At 39.6% G+C, this 18,501-nt stretch overlaps 1 protein-coding gene and 1 long non-coding RNA gene across 9 annotated transcripts in view; one reads left to right on the plus strand and one right to left on the minus strand.

Annotated features, from left to right (window-relative positions):
- Window positions 1–14,178, plus strand: part of LOC129524183 (uncharacterized) — a 71,743-nt gene extending 57,565 nt beyond the window's left edge. Inside the window, exons 2-3 of the long non-coding RNA XR_008667898.2 lie at window positions 10,494–10,819; window positions 13,936–14,178. This is a non-coding gene — a long non-coding RNA (uncharacterized lncRNA). The remainder of the gene's footprint in view (window positions 1–10,493; window positions 10,820–13,935) is intronic.
- The window catches only part of MTUS1 (microtubule associated scaffold protein 1), a 161,371-nt gene that overhangs the window by 106,850 nt on the left and 36,020 nt on the right, over window positions 1–18,501 (minus strand). For 7 of the 8 annotated variants that reach the window (XM_055348840.2, XM_055348836.2, XM_055348833.2 and 4 more), the window contains exon 2: window positions 3,782–6,026. In XM_055348840.2, the coding sequence (XP_055204815.2) occupies window positions 3,782–5,872 (2,091 nt within the window). In that variant the 5' untranslated portion in view covers window positions 5,873–6,026. Of the gene's footprint in view, window positions 1–3,781; window positions 6,027–12,310; window positions 12,417–18,501 lie in introns of those variants that run through there. The other variant, XM_063709081.1, reaches the window with a different exon arrangement.

Here is an 18,501-nt window from a genome sequence, read left to right on the forward strand (position 1 = left end):
TACAGAGTTTGACCCTTTTTTTTGACACAAAGAATAACTGAGCCCAATAGAGACTTAGTAACCTGCCTGAGGTCACTTTGCCCAGTAAATGGTGGAGCTACAATTTGAAACTACTCCAAAATCCGCGCTTGTAAAGCAGCATGTTCCCTGTCATCACTCTTCTTTCTTTAATAAATCACAAGTGTTAATTTCCGATAGATATACATAAAGCCCAATGCCGATGGCAGTCGAATTCATACATTAGGTGAATTCAACAATAACTTAGCAGGCCAATCACCCATGAGAACAGCTGGAGGTCATGTTTTGGCACTGGAGAACAATACAGAATTGGCCAAGAAAAGCAAGTGACTGTACACAAACTAACAAAGATCTTCTGTCTCTGGCTAGGTTAAATTAAAGCTGGCTAAATTCATCTCCCAGAGAAAAATCTTCTTTTAAAAAGTAACCCAAAAGTTAACCTCCCAGAGAAAACCTTCTTTTAAAAAGTAAGGCAAACTTCTCATCAATTTACAAAAGTGAATCTTCAGCAAATCACTTATTTTGCCTTTCAGAGCCAACATTCCAAAAATTTTGAAACCGTATGGTGGATGGAGCAGAAAAGGCCAGGATTCAAGTGAGGGCTCTGAGTGTGAATCCCAATTTTACTATTTACCAGCTGTGTGAGTTTTAAGTGACCTCGCTGAAGTATTAAAATGTCGACAACAATTGCCTTGTTATTATCGGGAACAGTAAATAACAATGTATGTAAAGCACCTCAGCGTTACAGGGCCCATTAAATGGCATAATATAACTAAGGCACCTGAACAAAGTGCCTGACCCAGAGCAAGCACTGAATAAATATCAATTCCTTTCCTTTTAGGTTAAGTCTCCACTCCCTTTATCTCACACACTATCATGAATACATAACCTCTGTTGTGAGGAGCTACATCTAGCCCCCTGTTTCAAATAAAAATCAAGTTCCTTCTTCCAAATAAGAACTTTTCTAAAGATTCAGATACGCCCTGACCACCAATGAGCTGTGAAGCTGCAGGCAGCCTAGGGATTCAGTAAACTCAAGGCCTAAGGCAGGCCAAGGCCAACAAAGCAACAGAAAAAATGAACATCCGACCGGGCGCGATGGCTCACGCCTGTAATCCCAGCACTTTGGGAGGTCAATGTGGGCGGATCACTTGAGGTCAGGAGTTCGAGACCAGCCTGGCCAACATGGTGAAACCCCATCTCTAATAAAAAAACAAAAAATTAGCCAGGCATGTGCACCTGTAGTCCCAGCTACTTGGGAGAAATGCGTGAACCTGGGAGGCAGAGGTTGCAGTGAGCCGAGATCGCGCCACTGCACTCCATCCTGGGTGAGAGAGGAGACTCCATCTCAAAGCAAAAGAAAATTAACATCCCTCCAGGATGGTCTCTTCATCAATCCAGGGCAGTAAGAACCTTTGAGTGCTGCTGAAGTGACCAACAGACATTCACGTTTCAGGAAAACACGCAGCAAATTCATTCAGCTCTCTACAGTAAGTGCAAAGCCAGTGGCCTATGAGGGTCTGCCCAGACACTTTCCAGTCCTCCTTCCCAGAGACATGGAAATGTGCAAGAGGTAAACTAGCAAAATTAGAGAGCACTGTGTTTCAGACATGATCGTGAAAAAAGAGTAGGCCGGGGGCAGTGGCTCACGCCTGTATTCCCAGCACTTTGGGAGGCCGAGGCGGGTGGATCATGAGGTCAAGAGATCAAGACCATCCTGGACAACACGGTGAAACCTCGTCTCTACTAAAAATACAAAAATTAGCTGGATGTGGTGGTGCGCGCCTGTAGTCCCAGCTACCTGGGAGGCTGAGGCAGGAGAACTGCTTGAACCTGGGAGGCGGAGGTTGCAGTGAGCGGAGATCTTGCCACTGGACTCCAGCCTGGCGAAAGAGCAAGAACAAGACTCTGCCTTAAAAAAAAAAAAAAAAGAAAGCAAAAAAGAAAAAAGAGTCCCTTATGCCAGTTGATAAGCATATGCGAATATGGGACAATCTTTCGGGACTTACAAGGTATTTCATATCTAATTATGAATCCTAACTGCCAGATTCCTAAGGCGAAAAGTGCTGTTTCTCCAAGACGTACTAGGATCCATTTCAACCTGATGATTCTATCCTTACTTCATTACCACATCGGGAGCCTGAAAAACAGGCTTTCAAGCTGCACGGGGGCAACATAACCCTAAGACTCAATGCACAAATCAGGAAAACTTTTAGTTTCAAAATTACACAACCAATTTAAATTCAAGACAAATGTCATTTAAAAAAAAAAACTTTATGATAGAGTTTTTGGTAGCTGGGGACTGACACACCAAAAAAAGTCTCCCATAAATCAAGAGAATAAACATCGTGTTTCTATGTATATCTATAAATGCCAAACTAAGAATGTTGATTAGAATTAAGAGTATGTTGTAATTTAATTTTGCAAAAAAATTAAAATTATAAATGATATCAGTTTTCTAAGTTTGACTTCAAGATAACTTAAAAACTAAATCTGAGTTTTGAAACAATGGATGAACTCATTAGTTTAGAAATCACTGTGGTGTACCCTTCTTCCAAATAGAGAAGACTGGTTGTTAAAGCCCAAACATGTCTAAACTGATGTTTCAGAGAATCAAGAATATCTTCAGTCTTTCCTAACCTTGTCTTCTAAACGGACCTGACAATTCCCTCCTGTGTGGCCCCCATGCACCCTGAAGACACACCTAAGTCAGCCCTTCTGCACTTGCTATTCTATGTGCTTCATTCCTCTTGCCACGAGCCCTCCAAGGGACAGGCTGTCTGTGTCACACCTGCCTTTCTCCGCTGGCACTTAGCTCCCTTCCTGGCCCAGAGGACAGGCACCCAAGGACAGCCTGTCTGGGGCTGAAAATACACCTAAGTCCCCACTGCCAAAAATAGGGCTGAGGACACATGCCCAACGACCAACAGTGGCCTGTCAAATGTTTTTAAAACCCAGAAAACCAATTTCTACACACTATTCTCAAAAATACATGCATGTTTAAAGGAAAATCACCTTTACACTGCATGTGAATTCTTTATTCTTTAAACAGCACTCTCTAGGTCCCCCCCAAATATTTTAGACAGGTGCTATGGAAAACATACTGGTTTTTCACTATACATAAGTAAAAGATATTTTATTTTATATACCAGGAATTAATATATTAAGGCTGCAAGAGGCTTCACACATCCACTAGGTCCAATCCTTTCATCTTTGGGTCTCGAAAAATTACTTGCCAAAAATCATTATTAGCTGGTCAGAGGAAAAATCAAGAACACTCTTGCTCATACAAGAGGGCTCTACTTCCCAGAGCTGCCTCCTCCACAAGAGTCCAGGAGTTATTTTTATGTTGACATGTTTACCAGCACTCCCAAGCCCTTTCTTAAATGCTGTCCAATACATTTTAAAGTTGACAACCCAACTTTTTCAGAAAAATGAAATATAACCTGATTGTATCAGGCACTTAAACTACTAATTATACTAAAATATTAAAGTAATTTCATTTTTTCAGCACACTGTTAAAAGGAACGGTGATACTTGATACAAAATACTGAAATTGAGGATTTTTGTTTCCATATGCAGTTTTGTTGTATTGAAACCTATTAACACCCTAGTACTGACAAGACAATGAATTCACAACTAAATGTAAATCTGCCCACCTGGTTCTGCAATATTATTGACTAATAGATAACTAAATGCTAACACATCTCAGTTTTCTCCACAGTTCTCTGAAGCATGCAAAAAATATATATATATTACTTACCAAAAACAGAGAACCATATTCAAAAGTCTCATTCATAATCTCTTGTCTCAGCTCTTGTTTTTCCATAGATGTCCCATTTTCTTTTTCACCCTTCTTTTCAGGGCTAATCCTATCAATGTTGGGAACATAGGTCATTTCCAAACATTCTGCACTTTCCATTTTAACAGGGAGTATGCCTTTGATCTTCTGAAACAACACAGAAACGGACCCGGTCTCGCATGCTGAGTTAGAAGAACTGGCTTTGTCAACATCTTCCTGATTCGATTTCACGGCAGATGTTGTTCTTGGAACCCTGTGTGAAGCATTTTTAGAATGAGTTGTAACATGCACAGCCTGGCTAGTAATGAGTTTATTAAACTGCTGCTTATGCGTCTTGTTAATTAGAATTTCTGCTTTTTTGTCTGCATTCAAGTCAGATCTTGGTGTTCTGCTCAAGACTGTTTGTTGTCTTGAAATCACTGATGAGGGTGATGAGGCACTGGTCAGCTGAGGTCTGGGCGTGACCTTTGATAAAGCAGCATCTTTGGGCTGCAACACTGGTCTAGACATAACTTTCGCTTTGACATTCTTGAAGTTTGGTCTTGGGTAACTTATAATTTCAGTTTTTCTAACTTTGCAGCCTATTGGGGTATTCGTTTTGATTGTTGATTTTCCTAAACTAGGTTTACACAGGTTCACAGGTGCCTCCTTCGAGTTTGGTATGTTTTTAAGCCCTCGATTACCCTTCTCCACTTTCTTACATTTCTCCATTGCTTCAATCGGTGAAACAGAAAAGGTTACTTTTGTGGGTTCTAGGACTGGTGTTGACATGCACATCGTTTTGTCTGTGCTAATGACCATATCATTTGCATCCCAAGTCAGTCCAAATGACGAGCCCACCTTCTGTCCTGGCGGGCTACTTAGAATCAATTCTGAGGTATGATTTTGGGTTCCCAAATCCTTTCCTTTGGAGACCATTTGTGTGTCTTCAGTCTCAGTGACTTTATGCTCTGGGTTCAGCACTTGAGCTTCGCTTTTATCAAAAGCTGGCACTATTGAAGGGCATTCATCATCAATAAGACAATAGGACACTGTCTCTCTCAGATTTTGGCCCATTTCCTTGTGCCTGTATGAGCTCTGTGAATGTGGTTCGCTATTGGATTCATCATGGGATAAACAAAAGAACTCTTGTAATGCAGAATCATTGGGGACTTCCATGCCATCAGAAACTGGTGTTAGTGCTTGTGTCTCTTTTTCTCCAACTAGTCTTTGTTGTGATCCATCTGTGTACTCACTGGTGACCTTTCCTGAAGAACATGCACACTGATTTCCAATATCTGAAACAAAAACCTCACTTTGCATCACCACATCAGAAAATGCTGTGTAAGTCGTGTCTTGGGCTTCTGATGGTGTGACTTGAGGGTTTTCAAAGCTTTCTCTATCATAAGTCGTTTCTCTTGCATGCATCTTATCAGAATGGGAAGATGTCCAAGTGGAATAGGATAAAGAAGATGTACTTCCACTTCTCCTACCAGTTGGTGGCAGGCTTCCAGCAGTATGGAAGGACTGACTCTTTCCGATGGCATGATGTGATATAAAGGTGCAGTTAACTTTATCCACTGTCATGTCAAATGTTTGGTTTAGCTCCAAGGCATCAGAGTAGCCTGTACAGTTCAAATTGTCATTAGGCTTCCACACAAAAGGCAAAGATGGCTCAACATTCTGGCCCTCAACTGCTTCTAGGGAATGACAACTGTATTGCAGATATTTGGGCTTCTCAGTACCTACAAGTGCAGGACACTGACAAATGGAATCTTTATGCATATCTAACACCTGCTTACTAATGAAATCACTAGAAGACTTTTCACGACCAAATACTTCAACACCCTGAAGGCTTAAAGAAATATTTTCACCAGTAACCACAGCAGGGTCAGTTTCATAATCAACCACCATGTCATCTGGGTTGGCAGAATTCCAGTTCACACTGCTGGCTGAAGAGTTTTGTGTAGGTGGTGATTTCGGGTTGTATGCATGTGTATTTCCATCTTTATCACTGGTAAAGAAGGTTTGCAATTCATCTTCTATTCTATCATCTGAATTATCATCAGTCATCCTGAATAGTAACCTTAAACCTCTGCCATTTTATTTCTTCTTCAATTCCTTTTAAATGAGAGGGTGGGCAAAATGGTCTGTCTTCTAGGTTTTTCAGCACAGTTGAAAGTTTTTCAGTCTAAGATGCTCTGAAGATTAAATGATTTGTTGTTCCCTGGAAGAAATAAAATGTTTAACTCAAGTAACTATAAGAAAAATTAACAGGCCACCCCTTGGTTTCAATCACTAAGTGATTAGTTTCAATCACTTTATGTTCACATTTAGACCCCACAACTATTGATGTGGGTAATTGAGATATAATTAGGCAATCTATCACCGCTTTTCAAGACACTTTTTTTATTTGAGGGAATAGCAAATGGGCAAAATGGAAGATGGGGTCATTGCTCGTTAACCCTGTCCCTGACTTTATAACTGATATGCCTCTCCCCCACTCCCAGGGACTTGTCAAAGAGAGAAGGAGCTAAATCTGGCAATAGTTTTTTCTTCTTGTTGGCTGACAGAGTGACAATTCACCCAAATTTGCTTATGATAGTCCCAAAGTATGTCTGTTGTCCCAGGATGATTAGTAAACACGTCCCTTTCATTCTCAGAAGGGCCCCCCTATTATTTCCATGCAGAGTGATTATTAGACAGGCCATGAAAGCCCAGCAAATCAGCTTAAGATCAATCAAGAACTCACGTTTCTCCTTTGTTTTAATTCCTATCTTAAACATATGCTATTTCCAAATCGAAGGGAGAAAAAATTGTCGATTCTTAAAGGCTCAAGTGGTACCCTGTTGGAAGTCCCTTGAAATGTGAGTTACCTTATGTTATGCACTAAACTGTTCCCCACCCCCTCTCCAATTCATATGTCAAGCCCAACCCCCCCCCTCTTATGTAACTATGTTGGAGACAGAGCCTTTAAGGAGGTGATTAAGGTTAAATGCAGTCATAAGGGTGGAGTGCTGATCCAACAGAGCTGGTGCCCTTAGAAGAAGGGAAAGTGACACCGGAATGCTCTCCCACTCTTGGTTCATCCCCTCTCTCTACCAAATTAGGGTACACTGAGAAGAGTAGGAGAGCTCTCACCAAAAACCAAACCCTGAAAAGAACCTTAATCTTGAACTTTCCAGCCTCCAAAACTGTGAGAAAATAAGTTTTTGTTGTGTAAGCCATCCAGTGTATGATAATTTGTTATGGTGGCCGAAGAAGACTTAAGTACCACATGCCCCAGCAATTCTACTCCTAAGAATCTACTGAAGAAAATGAAAACATATGTCAACATGGGAACTTGCACACAAATGTACATGATTCTTAATAGAAGCACTATTCATAATAGTCATAAAGTAGAAACCCACATGTCTATCAACTGAAGAGCAGAAAGCAAAATGTGCTCTTATGCATTTGACAAAATATTCCTCAGCAATAGAAAGGAATGCAATATTGACATATGGTACAACACGGATATAATATTACAGTTGAAATATTATATCAAATGAAAGAAGCCAGTCATAGAAGTCTACATACTGCATGACACTATTTACATGAAATGTCCAGAATAAGAAAACCTAAAGTGGCTGCTAATTGGGATGTCGTTTCTTTTGTGAGTATGTTCTAAAACTATGTACTGATGATGGCTGCACAATGTTATATACTGAAAACTACTGAATTGTACATTTAAAAATGAAACCTTTAAAACACCCACGAAAGCATTTAAATCTAAAACTTTTTCCAAATAAATTATTATTGCTTTTTTGAGATGGAGTCTTGCTCTGCCACCCAGGCTGGAGTGCAGTGATGCAGTCTCGGCTCACTGCAACCTCCACCTCCCGGTTTCAGGCAATTTTCCTGCCTCAGCCTCCTGAGTAGCAGGGACTACAGGTGTACACCTTCATGCGTGGCTGATTTTTGTATTTTTAGTAGAGACAGGGTTTCACCACACTGGCCAGGCTGGTCTCGAACTCCTGACCTCAGGTAATCTGCCCACCTCGGCCTCCCAAAGCACTGGGATTACAGGCATGAGCCACCACGCCCAGCCACTTTTGGGAAATAACTTAAATTTTATTATGCTTTTGGTCAAACTGCAGTGCCTAATAAAGGTCCAAATGTTCAAGCTAGGACTGCAAACAGGTCATTGTGAATCCTAAAATGAGGGCTGCGTGATTTATATTCTGATGGAAAGTGTAAATCTGTTAACTCTTTTTACTACTGCAAACAGATACACACACACTTGAACTAATTTTCTAATCCTAGTATTCAATGTCAATCCGATGTCACAGTACTGTTGTAAAGAAAAAAAAATATCCATGAGGGAGGGAAAAAATGCCATTCTGTGTGTTAATTCAAGTTGCTGAATGAAGAGTAGGTCTCATTTTTCTATCTTGCAGCGTTTTCTCTGCATTCAAACTTCAGTGGCCTGAATAAAACCAGAATAGGAACTATGTTAAAACTGAAACGATCAGTTTTCTTCGCTAACAGTGCTCTGTGTCTTTCTGGCCAAGCATCCTGATACCAGCGTTTAATGGAATAAAGAAAGGCTGCAATGTTGATTTCAACAGCATGTGCACACACACACATCCAAAAAGCGATTTTGAATCCAAAAATGAAGGCTGCGTGATTTATATACTGATGGAAAGTGTAAATTTGTGAACCCTTTTTACCACATAACTCCTTAGTGAAATCACTGAATAGTTTATTGGCAAGAGCCTTAATAAAAGCTTTCATGAAACATAAATTAACATTTTCAATCCTCCAGTATAAAATACATCCAAGCTAAATGTTTAAATCAAGAAATATATTTATTCATTTTTAGGCTTACATGCATGGGATATAATTTCCAAAAGCACTAAATATGCTACAGCTTTCTGCTTCCCTAACAGCTAATACTCAGTTAACAGACTGTGGCATAAGCAAATATATGCAAAGTGCACTGCAAACACGCACTTAGCATAGATCGTGGGAACTGTCTTTGTAAATAATTGTTAGCTTCAATTAATGGCATTTTTATTACCCAAGTTTCCTCTTCTGAAGTACATAAAAGATGATTTTTAAACCTCATATAAATTGAATAAAGGGCTCATATGTCAAAGTTATTTTTTATTTATTTATTTTGAGACGGAGTCTGGCACTGTCGCCCAGGCTGGAGTGCAGTGGCGCGATCTCGGCTCACTGCAACGTCCGCCTCCCAGGTTCAAGCGATTCCCCTACCTCAGCCTCCCGAGTAGCTGGGATTACAGGCGCCCGCCACCATGCCCGGCTCATTTTTTGTATTTTTAGTAGAGACGGGGTTTCACTGTGTTAGCCAGCATGGTCTTGATCTCCCGACCTCGTGATCCACCCGCCTCGGCCTCCCAAAATGCTGGGATTACAGGCATGAGCCACCATGCCCGGCCCCAAAGTTATTTTTAAAATAAGTATATAAGAGGATAAATAATTTTATCACTAGTCCTATGTTTGTTTCTACCAGTTGTCTTTTTTTATTTTTCTTTTTTTTGGGACAAGGTCTCACTTTGTCACCCAAGCTGCAGTGCAGTGATGTGATTACAGCTTACTGCAGCCTCAACCTCCTAGGCTCAAGCGATCTTCCCACCTCAGCCTCCCGGGTAGCTGTGACCACAGGTATGTGCCAGCATGCCCAGCTAATTTTTTAAAAAAACTTTGTAGAAAAGGGGTCCAGCTTTTCTCATTTATAAATAATACTAAACTGAAATCTTCACAATCTTTGACATCTGATCATATGCCAACTTGCTATATTTAAAAAGGGGGCAGGATTCTTTATAATGTGCATGTTACTATATATGTATGTGTGTGTATATATATGTATATATATGTGTGTATATATGTATATATGTGTATATAGATGTATATATATGTGTGTATATATATACGTGTGTGTATATATATAAGTTATCTTTCTTTTTATATATTTATATATAAAAATACATAATATAAAATATATATATTATATACTGAGTTTTGCTTTTAAGACTCATATACTGTGGTCAGAATTGTCTCCGAAGCATTTTCCCATGTCATTATACTATAAAAACATTTTTAAGGGGTGTGAAACGCCACTAAAGTTAAGGTTAAATGTTTTAGATTTACAAGCTAGTAGTTTACAAGAGTAACAGAAAAATAAAGAAGCCATCAACCATTCAACTTTCACATAACTTTTTAGTACACTTGGGTTTATGATTTTTTTTAATACAGAAAAAGAGGTTGGGTGTGGTGGCTCATGCCTGTAATCTCAGCACTTTGGGAGGCTGAGGCAGGAGTATCATTTGAGCACAGGAGTTCAAGACTAGCCTGGGCAACATAGCAGGACCCTACCTCAACGATTTTTTATTTTATTATTATTAGCAGGGTGTGGTGGTGCATGCCTGTAGTCCCAGCTGCTCAGAAGGCTAGGGAGAAAGGATCACCTGGGCCCAGTAGTTCACAGCTGCAGTGAGCTATGATCGTACCACCACACTTCAGCCTGGGTGACAGGGACCCTATCACTATCAAAAGAAAACATAACAAAATAAAACAAATTTCAAATTTGTAGGCAAAGAGCCTAAAAAACCCACAAACATGTGTTTATAAATACTTAAGGACTGTTTTTATATAAAATAAATTTACTGACATCTCTTCTACTTTGTAGACAAGAGTAAAAAAATAGTGGTACAGAGATTTGGATATCAACAAGGTTCTGCAGTTAAGCTGATCAGTTCCAGCAAGAAGGAAGATCAACCTCACCATTCATGAAAAGAAAACAATGGCTTTAAGTCACCACCACCACCACCATGAGGACAAAGCCAAGGAAAGAAAAAGGGGTGACCAGCCTTCGCTCAGAAGTTTGTCAAAAGAGTTAAAAGTTGGCCATTTTGTTTTACTGCCTATTTTATTTCTCCCCGACTTTAAGAATGGGTCCTAAGCTTGCAACACTTGCTCGACATATATATTCTTTGCCTTCATCTCACCTGACTCGTAAGCAAAGTCTTCATATTGCTGTAGTTGCTATTTGTAAAGCCTTCAAAGTTGCCATCTTAGAAATATTTTGATTAAACAAGATGCAGAAAGTTAAAAAATAAAAAGAGAGAGAGTGTGCTGGAGGGAAAAAAAAAAAAAAAAACTTGAAACAAACCATCCTCACCCAAAGGGATAATTTCTCAAGTTCTCTTTTGGTAGCACTACCTACCAGAACAAAGGTGTAACACCAGAACAAGGTATAACACCAGAACAAAAGTATAACACTTGCATAACACTCCAGAACAAAGCAGAATGATCAAGTTTCCTTTCTAAGAGAATCATTTGGGAAAACAAGGAGATCTTTTTCAGAGAACACTTTGGACCAGAGAGAACAAATTCCCCACTTATTAAGAGCTGGGAATCTAACAGAGCAGCTCCTCTTAAACGGTTACCAAAATATGTATTTCCCTAAGGATTTATAAGGATTAAAAATTAGTAAATATGTGCTGAAAGAAATGGTCAAAGAACAACTAGTACAAGCTTTGAGGTATAATTCCAATGCCTTTGGAAAAAAAACTTTCTAAATCTTAGCTTAAGAAAAGTGATTGCTTATTCCCCAAAGATAAAAAATTCCATTATTTCTTTATGTGAAGAGACACACCTAAAGAACTGAATCATTATATTAATTACAATTATTATCATATAATAGAATTCATTATCATTACCATATTAATGCTAGAAGAAATTTTAAAGATCCAATTCAAACTTCATTTTACAAATGAGAAACCTCTGAGAAATAAACTGCATGACGTGGCCAAATCAGTTGTCAATAGCAAATTATACAATAGCTGTGTGCCTTATTTCACCAACTGAACTAGAAACTCACTAGAGGCTTATATAAGAGTAGATGTCTTCTATATCTCCCTATTACCCACAGTGTCTAGCTTAATAATTTGGACCTAATATAGTTAACCTTGTAACACCATATTATAACTATAAAATCAAGAATGTTTCCAAAAGTAAAACATAAGAACTGGCTTCATTACTTTATAACCACACAGAATGTAATTTTACTCCTTATTTATGTTAATATATGGCACGCCAGTCCTTTAAGATGTGAATACAAATACAGTTATAATTTATAGCTTCCAAATCATAAAGCCATTATCAGTCTTCTTAAAAGTTTGTAAGAACTCACAAATCACAACAGTAGTTTAGCTCTGTAAGCTTTAAAACCCAAAATGTTACCTGATCTTCAACCTCCCTTGAATCAAAAAAGATGACATTGGCACAACATCTAAGCTATCATTTTATCTTACTAAAAACGAAGCAGTTGAGGCCTGGTGCAGTGGCTCAGGCCTATAATACCAACACTTTGGGAAGCCGAGGTGGGCGGATCACTTGAGGCCAGGAGTTTGAGACCAGCCTAGCCAACATGGAGAAACTCCGTCTCTAGTAAAAATACAAAAATTGCCAGGTACGGTGGCAGGTGCCTGTAATCCCACGTACTCAGGAGGCTGAGGCAGGAGAATCACTGGAACTCGGGAGGCGGAGGTCGCAGTGAGCCGAGATCACACCACTGCACTCCAGTGCAGGTGACAGAGCAAGACTTTGCCTCAAAAACAAAACAAAACAAAAACAAAAATTAAGCAGCTGAACAAAATGTCATCAGCAGCATGTATTATAAAAAATATATTCATAAGCCTCTACCTCCTGTTAAAACCATTCAAGGTAGCTAACAGTTGTACTCTAAGCCTGAACTTACTAATATTTTTCATAATGCAAGCTTACGTTTTTAAATTTGCTCTTGCAGCCTACCTTTCTTCAAACTTAATAGCCACCTCAAGCACTAGGTTTAACGGAGCATGTCTACCACCTAGGAACCGAGTAGAGGAGTACTTGGTGGTCAATTTCCTAAAAGCATAACGATTTCCTATGAAGTTGCTTAAATCAACAGCAGGAAACCAGAGTTGATTTAATGCATTTCAAAATGGAAGGCTATGAAGTAATACAAGTTATATCTTAAATAATTTAGAAAACAAGTATAAATTTGAAATTACATCCTTTTATTCTGAAACAGTATTTCTCTGACTTTAACGTGCCCACAAATCAACTGGGCCTTTGGTTGGTCAACTGACTGATTCAGAAGGCAAGGATGGGGCCTGATATTCTGCATTTCTATCCTTCTCCCTGGTGATACCAATCATTTTGGTCCATGGGCCACCTTGGATTAGCAAAGATGTGGCAAAGAGCTTTGAGAAACACCTGTCCAGCTGACCAGATCAAAAACAACAGTGGCTGTCAGGGATGACTGCTTTCACATCCAATGGTACCTTTTTTTTTTTTTTGAGACGAAGTCTTGCTCTGTAGCCCAGGCAGGAGTGCAATGGCGCAATCTCGGCTCACTGCAACCTCCCCCTCCCGTGTTCAAACAATTCTCTGCCTAAGCCTCCTGAGTAGCTGGGATTACAGGTGCCCACCACCACGCCCAGCTAATTTTTTGTGTTTTTAGTAGAGGCAAGGTTTCACCATCTTGGCCAGGCTGGTCTTGAACTCCTGTCCTTGTGATCTACCCACCTCGGCCTTCCAAAGTGCTGGGATTACAGGCGTGAGCCACCACGCCTGGCCGGTACCATTTCTTAAAGTAGATACAGACTTTCTCTACATTTGGACTCTTAATTTATGCTTTTGAATGCTCCTCTCAAGACAGCTCATATTTTGCATCTAGAAAATAACTGGAAATGCAGAGAATGTTGTTTCCATACCACTTAGGCTTATTCCTTCCATGTGGAGGGAGTTTAATTTGTATAACACTCCTGGCTTTTGACTCACTCCATCCAGGAGAAGTGAAGTGACTTAGTGGATTTTCGTAAATTTAGTGAGAATTAGCTGCACAAACTCAGAATGGCCCAACCTCTTTTTTTCTCTTGGGAATGAGCTGCCCACCAGAGCCAGGACGACAGTGCAGTGAGGGAGATACTCGCTGGAGGCACTAAGACAACAGGATTAAAAGTACCCTACCCAGCCTGGAGCCCGAGGCAAAGGGAAAGACTAGTAACTGCGGCTGGCTGGTTATCTAACTCATCTCCTCTTCTTTCTAGCACACAGATATTATGTTTCTGTGTGTTTTGCAGGTAATGCTGTGTGTTCCAAACAGCAGAATGTGAGTGGACATCATATGTACCACCTCTGGGCCTGGACCATAGAACTCACACATAATCCTTCATGTTCTTATGTGACCACACAGATGAACAAAGCAAGCCAAGTGTGGAAACGTGTTAAAGATGACGGAACCACAAGATGGAACAAGCCTGGATCCCTGAATCCCTCCTTGGAGGATGAGTGCCCACAAATTGTAAATAGCCACCCAGATCTCAGCGAGCAAGAAATAAATTATACCTGAATGTTTTAAAGGGTTTTTTGGTGGGGAAAGAAGAGTGATGATAGATACATTCTTAAATACTATAACTACTTTGAAAGAAGAGAACAATAGTTAAGAACTATGTCATTTTAGTCATCTTTTGTTTTGTCAAAACAAAGATGTTACAGGCCTGTGCTTGTTTAATATGAAAAAACCCTATGATCTACAAATCCTTGGGGATACAGAGAATCAGGGTAGCTGGTGACATCTGACCTATCCTCTTACTCACTGATATTGTTCAGAAATCCAAGCTAATAGCTTCTAAAACAGCCGGGAAAAAATGGTAATTTCTATGCACTTGCATTTTTATGAAAGAAAACTGCAAAAAAAAAAAAAGGTAATTTCTATGTACCTGCAATTTTATGAAAGAAAACCCATTAAACAATAGCTTATAATAATGCATCCCTTACACACTGAACAATTTCCCTGTTCCTGTTTCATCTTTAAATCTTCCCCAGGTCTGCTTCTTTTAAGACGTCTTCACACGTGAATCTAGTCCAAGGGCTGGCAAGCCATTTCTGAAAAAGGCCAATATAAAATATCTTAGGCTTTACAGGATGTGCGGTCTGTGCTGCATTTATTCAAGTCTGCTGTTGTAGAATCAAAGACGCCACAGACGATATGGAAATGAACAAGTGCAAATGCACCCCAGTAAAATGATTTACAAAAAACAGGCAGTGGGCCAGATTTGGCCGTGGACTGTAGCTTGCTGACCCCTGCACTAGTCTATGCCCTAATCCAGTGGTCCCCAACCTTTTTGGCACCAGGGACTGGTTTCATGGGAGACAACTTTTCTGCGGACCGGGAGGAGGGGGGAGGATTCAAGCATATTATGTTTACTGTACACTTTATTTATGTTATTATTACATTGTAATATATAATCAAATAATTATATAACTCATCATAACGTAGAATCAGTGGGAGCCCTCAGTTTGTTTTCCTGTAAGTAGACAGTCCCATCTGGAAGTGATGGGAGACAGTGACAGATCATTAGGCATTAGATTCTCATTAGTAGCTCGCAACCTAGATACCTCACGTGCACAGTTCACAATAGGGTTCGCACTCCCAGGAGAATCTGATGCTGCCGCTAATGTGACAGGAGGTGGAGCTCAGGCGGTAATGCAAGCGATGGGGAGTGGCTGTGAACACAGATGAAGCTTTGCCCCCTCGCCTGCAGCCTACCTCCTGCTGTGCAGCCCCGTTCCTAACAGGCCATGGCCCAGGAATTGGGGAACCCTGCCTTGATGAATCAAAACTAGCTGTCATTGGCTGGGCAGGGTGGCTCAAGCCTGTAATCCCAGCACTTTGGGAGGCCGAGGCAGGCAGATCACCTGAGGTCAGGAGTTTAAGACCAGCCTTGCAAAACCCTTTCTCTACAAAATATACAAAAATTAGCCAGGCGTGGTGGTGTGCACCTGTAATCTCAACTACTAGGGAGGCTGAGGCAGAAGAATCACTTGAACCCAGAGGCACAAGTTGCAGTGAGCTGAGATTATGCCACTGCACTCCAGCCTAGGCAACAGAGCAAGACTCTGTCTCAAGAAAAAAAAAAAAAAAGACTAGCTGTCATCTATACTTCACCATCATTAAAATACAGACACCACACACACACACACACACACAAATACACACACAATTCTTTTGGTTTTATTTTTATTTCTTGGCTCTTTCAGAGACAGGTCAACTCAATTCAAGGACAGTATACTCTCAATTTTCTCATCAAGTCCATTACTACATCTCTTCATAAAAATAACCACTCACAAAATCAGGTACCATAGGGCTTCTAAATTACCTAACAACAAAAAGAAATAGCACCAAAAATTGGTTCTTACTTTTCACAAATCCTCTCCACTAATTATCATTTAAGATATCATTTACTATATGAAATTATATACTTTATATACTATAAATTATACACTACAAATAAAGAGACCTTTATGCTAGCATTAGTTTCCCTTTGTTTAAAAAAAAAAAGCTTAATTGTGACTTTAGAGGCATTTTAAGACTGGTTGACACTGGGTGCCGATTTAGTGAATTTTTGTCACCAAGTTCAAGTTTGCTACAGCTGTCAAAGATCATAAAACTGAAAGCATACGGTATTAGCAAAAACAAGTCTTATCAGTATCCATGCAATTTAAAAAGAACAGAAACTTGGCAACTAATGGGTAATTAAATGTCTGCAGACCATCACATATGAGTACACCCAGTACACAAGTAATCATCATCCTTAATGAGAATGAGAAAATGTTTAATTCCCACTCATCCCAAAGGCCACATACAAGTCTCCTTCCTCCATGAGATCTCCTCCTACTACTCAACATGGCTATCTTTTTTCAAGTTTAATATGCAAACCTCTCTCAGCACTTGACTGGAATAACTGTTGCACCATTTGGGAGTTATTTTTCTTTTAGACATTTGCAGATCTTATCTGAAGGTGACTAAGAGCCCAGAGTTAAGTATTTGTGAGGCAATCTACGCGAACTCTGAACTTACCTAGTTGGCTTATATGAAATTTGTAGAATGCATGGCAGGAGCCTGTGTAAGAAAGTATTGTCCTGGTTTTCTGGGGGTTTGTTGTTGTTGTGTGGCCTGAGAATGTACAGCCAACCCCTTTTTTATAACAGAGAATTGATTTTGATACATATTTTAAAATATGATAGTGCAGAGTTAATGGATGTTAAAATTTTATTTTCTTGTTTTGGTAGGTAGATTGAATTGAAAATCATATAATCGGTATATCTGAGAATTGTATGACCAGTATATTTTAAAATATGATATTTATTTTAATCATATTTTAAAGTATGATAGTGTAGAGTTAATGGATGTTAAAATTTTATTTTCTTCTTTTAGTAGGTAGACTGAATTGAGAATCATATGATCAGTATATTTGAGAATTATATGACCAGTATATAATAAGACTGGCACAACCATTTGCCATTTTTTTCTGTTATAATCACATAGTGTGGGTGGGGAGAATGAATGGAAATCACTCCAGAATAATGACAAATGGTTTTTAAAACTCTGTGCTGAATACATTCCAGCTGATAATGACCGACTTTTCTTTTTTCACTTTGGTGATATCATCCTCAGGGTAAAAAAAAAAAAAAAAAAAAAAAAGGCATTTATAAAAAACAGTTTCATAAATCTTTTAGTTATAAACAGGAAAGTTTTATATTATGTGTCATTTCATTGCTAGACTGTTGATGATGATGATAAGGAATTTGGGGCCAATTGTAATATATGAATGTATTGTTTTTCCATGTGGTGATTAAAGCTTCCATTAGCAGTTTAAAAAAAAAAGAGTGAAAGGAGGTAAAAGGGGCTGGGTACAGTGGCTCATAGCTGTAATCCCAAAACATTAGGAGTCCAAAGCAGGAGGATTGCTTGAGGCCTGGAGTTTGAGACTAGCCTGGGCAACACAGCAAAACCCCATCTCTAAAAAAAAAAAAAAAAAAATCAGCCAGGCATGGTGGTGCACACCTATGGTCCCAGCTACTCTGAAGGCTGAGGGCAGGAGGATTGCCTGAGCCCAGGATTTCGAGGTTACAGTGAGCCATGATCACACTACTGCACTCCAGCCTGGATGACAGAGCAAGACCCTGTCTCTTAAAAAAAAAAAAAAAAAAAAAAAAAAAGGTGTGAAAGAGACTGAAGTGCAGTAAGATGCTCCAAGTTTGGGGGCTGGGGAACATGAAGATAAAGAGCCAACGGTTTGGTCAGCTCAAGAGTTTGGCTTCTACTCTGAGAGCAATGGGAGTCTGCCGAAGGAGTTATGATGGAGACTGATGCTTCGAATTGGCTAAAGGTGGAAGATGTCCTAGTGAGGAGAGACTGGATGCAGGAAACTGCTAGGGCAGATGGGAACTCCTGGCAGTGGCAGCACGAGGCAAAGGAGAGGACAAGCCAGACACGCTTAAAAGGCCACTGCTGTGTCCTCTGCCCTGAGCAGCAGAGAGGCTGGCACACAATATGTGCCCAATACAGGTCTGTTGAATTAAACATTATTTTAAAAGACTACTTCACTTACATTAATATTTAAAGAAGGAAGCCACAGCAGATAGTATCAGAGAGCTGTATAAATAATGTATCACATTCTAGAGAGATACACGAAGGATTTACGCTTTCAGTAAAAACGAGGAGAGTTTTATAATGTTCTCTCTTCTCTTTCTTCAAATAAACTAATATGTGAGCTCAATATTAATTCTGGATGTTCCAGGGTCTTGAAGGTCTTTTACTCAATCCAAAATAAATAAAAGAGAGGTTCAAAGCATGAATAAGA

This window comes from Gorilla gorilla, chromosome 7 (assembly GCF_029281585.2).
Source record: "Gorilla gorilla gorilla isolate KB3781 chromosome 7, NHGRI_mGorGor1-v2.1_pri, whole genome shotgun sequence".
Taxonomy (NCBI): domain Eukaryota; kingdom Metazoa; phylum Chordata; class Mammalia; order Primates; family Hominidae; genus Gorilla; species Gorilla gorilla.